The following is a 7779-nucleotide window of genomic DNA, read 5'->3' as shown; positions in this document are numbered from 1 at the left end:
GGGTATCATTGGCGAAACAGTATACTCTGTTATGTCCATGGTACTGCTCATGTCTATAGGTGACGATGACCACTTTCCATCAGGTGGGCCGTCAGCTTGTTTGCCATTCTAAGTTGTATAAAAATAAAAAAAACTTCGGAGAGGTGGAGGTCGACGTATAGCGAATCGCGTCAACTCCATCTACCGATTCATCTATCCATCGGTCTGTTAATTCATCGGTCCATCAAACCACCGATTGATCCGTCGATCCGTCGTCCTGTCATCTGCTTGCCCGTCCAGACGCGTAAAAATGTTTGATACGGGACATTTTTGGGACTGGACCTACCAAAAATTCTTTTGCTTTTTCCACCCAAGGTAACTTAAAATGTTTCATCTGTACTGAAATCACGTTCTATATTTTTGTCTTTTTACTGCACGTACATATTGAGTGAATGTATCGATTTTTCTAATTAATAGGAACTAACTCACAAGATTGTTGGAAGCAATTTGCAAGAAATGAAAATTACGGAGTCCTTACCGTTACCCTTTGATCACCATAATAAGCACCAAATTGAAGACATTCAATGCATTAGTAAGACCATATTATGTTTTTAACATTACAATCCTTGCAATACCGCGGTGCAAGCCGAGTGAGCTAAACCTATATTTTGTTCTATGGTATATCTGTACTAAAACCACATCCTATAAAACGAACCAAAAATGTTTGATACGTTCAGTAACACTTTTAATTATTGTACATATGGAATGATTTTTGCATTTATCTATCCAAACAAAAAGAATTTAATGAAACGATTATTATTTTTAAACGGTTTTATTTAGCTTGACCTGTACGGTATTTATTTATTTGGGTCAAAATTAGAAATTAGAATTTAAGCACCTTCCCGTTGTCAGATTGATCTGAAATTTGGTACACACATTTAATTTAGATGACAATACAATATAATAAAATCAATAACATTATAAATCTAAGATGGCCGCCGATACAAAATGGCGGATTACATATTTTTCCTTAACCCCCGCAATATGGGTATCAAATGAAAGGGCTACACTAGTAAAACACGATGATTATGTCAAAATTTTAAATTCAAGATGGACGCCGTTCCAATATGGCGGACTAGGTACATATTTTTCCACAACCACCACAATATGGGTATCAAATAATAGGACTACACTGAGACACCCAGACACTAGACACTCGGACACTAGACACTCAGACGCTAGACCCTCAGACACTAGACACTCAGACACTCAGACCCTAGACACACAGACACTAGACACTCGGATACAAGACACTCAGACACTAGACACTCGGACACTAGACACTCAGACACTAGACACTCGACACTCGACACTCGACACTCGACACTCGACACTCGACACTCGACACTCGACACTCGACACTCGACACTCAGACACTAAACACCAGACACAAGACACTCAGACACTCGACACTCAGACACTAGACACTAGACACTCGTCACTAGACACTCGACACTCGACACTCGACACTCGACACTCGACACTCGACACTCAGACACTAAACACTAGACACTAGACACTAGACACTCAGACACTCGAGACTCAGACACTAGACACTTGACACTCGACACTCAGATACTAAACACTAGACACTAGACACTCAGACATCCAGACACTAGACACTCAGACACTGGACACTCGGATACAAGACACTCAGACACTAGACTCTCAGACACTTGACACTCAGACACCCAGACACTAGACACTCTGACACTCGACACTCGAGACTCAGACACTAAACACCAGACACTAGACACTCAGACACTCGACACTCGACGTCACTCGACACTCGACACTCGACACTCGACACTCGACACCCGACACTCGACACTCGACACTCAAGTACTAAACACTAGACACTAGACACTCCGACACTCGGATATAAGACACTCAGACACTTGACGCTCAGACACCCAGACATTAGACACTCAGACACTAGACACTCAGACACTAGACACTCGAAACTCGACACTCGACACTTGACACTCGACACTCGACACTAGACACTCAGACGCTAGACCCTCAGACACTAGACACTCAGACACTCAGACCCTAGACACACAGACACTAGACACTCGGATACAAGACACTCAGACACTAGACACTCGGACACTAGACACTCAGACACTAGACACTCGACACTCGACACTCGACACTCGACACTCAGACACTAAACACCAGACACAAGACACTCAGACACTCGACACTCGACATCACTCTACACTAGACACTCGACACTCAACACTCGACACTTGACACTCGACACTCGACACTCGACACTCGACACATAGACACTAGACACTCAGACACCCAGACACTAGACACTCAGACACTAGACCCTCGGATACAAGACACTCAGACACTAGACTCTCAGACACTTGACACTCAGACACCCAGACATTAGACACTCTGACACTAGACACTCGACACTCGATACTCGACACTCGACACTCGACACTCGACACTCGACACTCGACACTCGACACTCGACACTCGACACTCAGACACTCAGACACTAGACACTCAGACACTCGACACTAGACACTCAGACACTCAGACACTAGACACTCAGACACTAGACACTCAGACACTAGACACTCAGACACTAGACACTAGACATTAGCCACTCGACACTCGACACTCGACAGTCGACACTCGACACTCAGACACTAAACACTAGACACTAGACACTAGACACTCAGACACTCGACACTCAGACACTAGACACTCGACACTCGACACTCGACACTCGACACTCAGATACTAAACACTAGACACTAGACACTCAGACACTGGACACTCGGATACAAGACACTCAGACACTAGACTCTCAGACACTTGACACTCAGACAACTTTTTGGCCTCAGTTCCGTCGAACCCAAATGTACGAAACAGATATATCATCAGTTTTAATTGACTTTGGCACAGACGGCATGCACGTTATTTACCCTAAAGCCATACAGTTTCCAACAAAATTCAATTATGGTACGGCTGAAAAAAGGATGTTGCCCTTAGTTTTGTCATGAGCATTTACCGTCCATAAAATGCAGGGCAGCACCGTCGACCATGCAGTAGTATATTTGGGCTCAAAATGGTTTGAGGAAGGACAAGCATACGTGGCTCTAAGTCGAGTCAAGTCTCTGGAAGGGCTATGTATTGAGGAATTAGATTGTATTAAATTATCAGGTAAGAAACCATGTAATAATGATGCACTGAATGAATTAAATAAAATGAGGAATATTCGGTAAACAATTTCACTAAATACTAAAAACAAGAAAATAAAAATCGGTAAAAAAACTTTTAAGTTAAACGGTTTTATTTTATGTGCACTGAAAACTACAAAATAAATAAATAGTTACTTACCTATCAACCTACGTAGGTGATCTCGGTCATTAATATCTCTGATGGTAGTGGTTGTTATAACATGAACCATGTCAGCGGCCGAAAGGCAGTTCATGAGAGAACACTAACACCAGGGTTTGCTTGGTAGGTAAACTAAGCAGCCCGCACTATAACAAGTAGGTATTTTGACCTTCTAGTTCAGAAATATTTTAGTACTAGGCAGAATAGCTTTTAGGCATATTAGACTAAAATAAAAACGTGGGGCCCCTCTGAAATCATACCTATAGCAGAGCATATCTTATACTTTGGTAGATCATGAGCTCGGCGTTCGCTAGTGAAGCCGTAACGGCTGGTTATTGATGGTCAAAACCTCCAGTTACGATTATAGTAAGTCGATTCAGCGGACCCTGGACTCTGGAGCTATGAGGTTTCGGATGCGACCGGGATAAACCGCTAGGATGATGATGATGACGATTATAATAAGTCGATGCAATCCACACTTAGTATAGTAGAAAGTAATACAGAAATAGTTAATGGGCCCCACGTTTTTATTTTAGTCTAATATGCCTAAAAGCTATTCTGCCTAGTACTAAAATATTTCTGAACTAGAAGGTCAAAATACCTACTTGTTATAGTGCGGGCTGCTTAGTTTACCTACCAAGCAAACCCTGGTGTTAGTGTTCTCTCATGAACTGCCTTTCGGCCGCTGACATGGTTCATGTTATAACAACCACTACCATCAGAGATATTAATGACCGAGATCACCTACGTAGGTTGATAGGTAAGTAACTATTTATTTATTTTGTAGTTTTCAGTGCACATAATATAAAACCGTTTAACTTAAAAGTTTTTTTACCGATTTTTATTTCTCAGTATTTTAATGTTTGACTTGTATTGCTTGATTTCTTTTATAGGCAGCGTTTATTCATACATTATTCGAGTGGATATACTTAATTTAACACGACATATGGCTGTGGGCATCATTGTCGGTTTATATATATTTAAATCTTTATATTGCATTATAAACACTGACGAATTTGATATAATATTAAACACTATATCTTATGATTTGCTTGAAGCCAATGAATTGGATGACGGCGCTAAAAAACTATGCGAGATTTTTGTAAAAAAGGCAAAATTTGGAGAATTCATTTGGATATTATCACCAATGGCGCTCGGCTCTGTATTTCCTTTGTACGCCGGTGGATCGATGATCTATGAGAATATTTGGAAGGCTTATCCACATCGAGAAATGGTGCACGAGATGGAGATGGCATTTGTAAAAGATACGCAATACGATTCGCCAACATTTGAAATTATATTTTTCTTGAGTCTATACTGTATTATATTCATGTATCCAAGTTTCTGTGGCATGGACGGTTCTTTTTGCATTGTTACAGTACATTTATGTTTTAAACTAAAGTTTGTCGGTTATTTAGTTCGGAGAGCATTTGAAGACGCCAACGATCGTTTGGAATTGCATACCAAATTAAATCGTGCTATAACATATCATCAAAAGGCATTAGCATTTTACAATAACGTACAAGATTTTTATGGCCCATGGTTGTTTGCAATTTTTATTGTGTCGTGTATTGGCATTTCCTTTAATGTGTACCAAATTTATGTTCTTCGACAATTCCATCTAAGATACATACTATTTGTGATAACATCTGTTCTTCACATATATATACCTTGCGTATACGCAAGCAATGTGACACAGGTGAGAGTAATTCTAAATTCAATAATGTTACAAAAAGTAGCATCAGTTTACATGCAATAAGTTTATTAAGAAATCTATTATGGGACCAAAAGTCTCAACATCCTTGCCTTTGTTTTTAAGAAGTTGCTGTTATCTCTGACGTCTTATTTACCAGAGGCATTGTTTTCTTTCTCGAATAATAGCATAAAAGCATTTTGTAATAATATGAACTGGTACGTGCTGATGTCTTCAACAGGTCGTTAAAGGGTCAATTTCATATAAACAAGCTTGAATTAATTGATTTTATTTGCAAATAGTTACAGAAACACAAATTTAGATAAGAGCCGTTGCGTTGATCCACTTGAAAATTTTGAAAAAAGTCCGTTGACACATACAGCAAGTTTTTGTTCCCTTTTCGTAACGAGACGGACCAATCCTGGGGCATGTCCGGTGTTGCTATCATTTGCTTCTTACTGTACGCGACAGAACATTTCGAGATACTGATCCATGTTTTTTTTTTTGTTATTAAAATCAAAATTTTTTTCAGTGCAACGAAGTCTTAGCTATTGAACTTTACGACGCTCCGTGGGAGAGAAGGCAAGACATTTCAGCAACCAAGTCATTGGTGGTTATGATCGCTAATGCTCAACGTCCTCTAATTTTTTCTGGATGTGGCCTTGTGGATTATAATATGCAATTATTTGTGACAGCAATGAAAACAACTTATTCATTTTACACGTTAATGACAAGTACTTAATTGGTGACAAACCATAAGATTTTAGTGTAGGATATTCACCTATGTATAATATATAGTTATTTGTTGCAATAACAAACAGAGCTTATTCATTTTTAACGTTTATCACAAGTACTTAATTAGTATAAGTGCTTGAAATTGATAGAAATTGACTTCTGACTAACTTTCTTCTAAAGGTATTTGTCATTTATTTATTAATTAGAATAAAATATTAAATAATAGCAGTGTAATGAACACACACAATGTATTTTACCTACAATATATTTCTTATTTCTTTTTTACTATTATTTTTTCTATGAAATTTCGCGGCTCCCTTTTGGCCACAACAGAATATCAGTGTTTTGCTCTTTTGAGGGCAAAGCAATAAACTGAGTTGTGACCATTTTGTGTTATTGTGGCACACGCATGAAGGGAAAAAGTTGTTACTTATTTTGTGCATTTTATTTTTATGTTTTTTATTTTTTGTATATGTATTTCTTTTAATCTTTTTTCACTGTGCATTTATGTCTATTGTTGTATGCTGTAAGTAATGCAAATAAATTATCTATCTATCTATCTATCTAGTAATAATAATAAAGGTATTAAATAATACATATTGGCTTGTAACAATCACTAGTTAATATTCTTTTAATAGATTTAACATGTAAGTAAATAGTTTTGAATTGATTTGTAATAGTTATAAATATAAGTTAACGAACTCATGTTATTTTATTTTTTAAACTTATCTTAATTTTTATATAATATGTCTATATACAGACACAACGGGAATTTAACGAACTAATTGTTTGTCGTTTTGGACGATTGTTTCGTCGTCATCCAGAAGTCTTTTCGTCTGTTTCCTGCCACCGCTATCTCCGCCCCTACCCCCAACCGCACTGACGTCTTCACGTGTCCTGCGAGCTGCAGCCCGCAGTGCTAGACGAAGAAGCTTTTTGGATGAAATCATAACGATTCGAATCAATTTTAAATTTATAGTTATTGAAAAATTTATATGGGCATCGTGTTAATGTTAAATCGTACATCTGTAACATTGCTATTTTTCCATGGTATTTTGTATTCGCTCTGTTTTGAAGTTAGCTGTTATTTCCTATCGATGATAGGATTTTTTTACAGAAGACTAAGGGAGAAGTTTTTAGTCCTCAGCAATGGCAATGTATGATGGCGACCATGAGACACAGTATAGATACTCTGTCATATCAATAGTAATGTTGATGTCTATAGGCGATGGTTACCACTTTCCATCAGGTGGGCCGTCAGCTTGTTTGCCATTCTAAGTTGCATAAAAAAAAATCTCTTACTCTCCGGGCTGAATGTGTCCCGCATTACACTACGTACGAAATAGATAGATAGATACTCTTTATTGTTTCCTCCATAAGATTACAATAGTAAACTTATTATAAATACAAACAATTACAAGAAAATATTATATTAAGAAAACAATATCGATCGTTTACAGGCAACCTTTGGAATACACCAGACATAAAGACGTTTAAATAGTGGTTAAAAATTTAATAAATACATTTGTATGGATTTTATTTTATTTTATTTGGAAAACAAACATAAAAAGTATACAATAAATCAAAGAAGCTTTCACAGTATCTCGAAAAGAGGAAGACTTTGTACTAAAGTCGTTTGCTTGGGCACCTCTGCCATATTCATGTTTCTGCCATGAAGTAATTGTTTTTGTATAACTATGTTTGGATTCTTTTAAAGTTTTGAAGCTGGTTTGAAAGACGATATGGGATTGAAATTATAGGGTACAGAGGACTAAGAGAGAGGTCCTTAGTCTTTAGGAACGGCAACGTATTATGGCGATCATGAGCGACACAGTATTGGCACTCTGTCATGTCCATGATACTGCTTATGTCTATAGGCGACAGTTGCCACTTTCCATCAGACGGGTCGTTTGCTTTTTTGGTCGTTCTAAGTTACAAACAAATATGTT

At 37.9% G+C, this 7779-nt stretch overlaps 1 protein-coding gene across 1 annotated transcript; it reads left to right on the top strand.

Moving 5' to 3' along the window:
* Positions 1 to 687: 687 nt before the first annotated feature.
* On the top strand, positions 688 to 7281 carry LOC113516592 (odorant receptor Or2-like; the record flags this gene model as incomplete). Its single annotated transcript, XM_052891856.1, has 3 exons — positions 688 to 794; positions 4240 to 5101; positions 5628 to 7281. Coding segments are annotated over 3 exons (1179 nt in total), but the record flags the coding sequence as incomplete, so codon positions are not given.
* Positions 7282 to 7779: the final 498 nt, after the last annotated feature.

The sequence above is a fragment of the Galleria mellonella genome, unplaced genomic scaffold (genome assembly GCF_026898425.1).
Source record: "Galleria mellonella isolate WM207_F2 unplaced genomic scaffold, CSIRO_AGI_GalMel_v1 utg1073, whole genome shotgun sequence".
In the NCBI taxonomy this organism is placed as follows: domain Eukaryota; kingdom Metazoa; phylum Arthropoda; class Insecta; order Lepidoptera; family Pyralidae; genus Galleria; species Galleria mellonella.
Note: the sequence above shows the minus strand (reverse complement) of the source record. Positions and strands in the feature narration are given on the sequence as shown.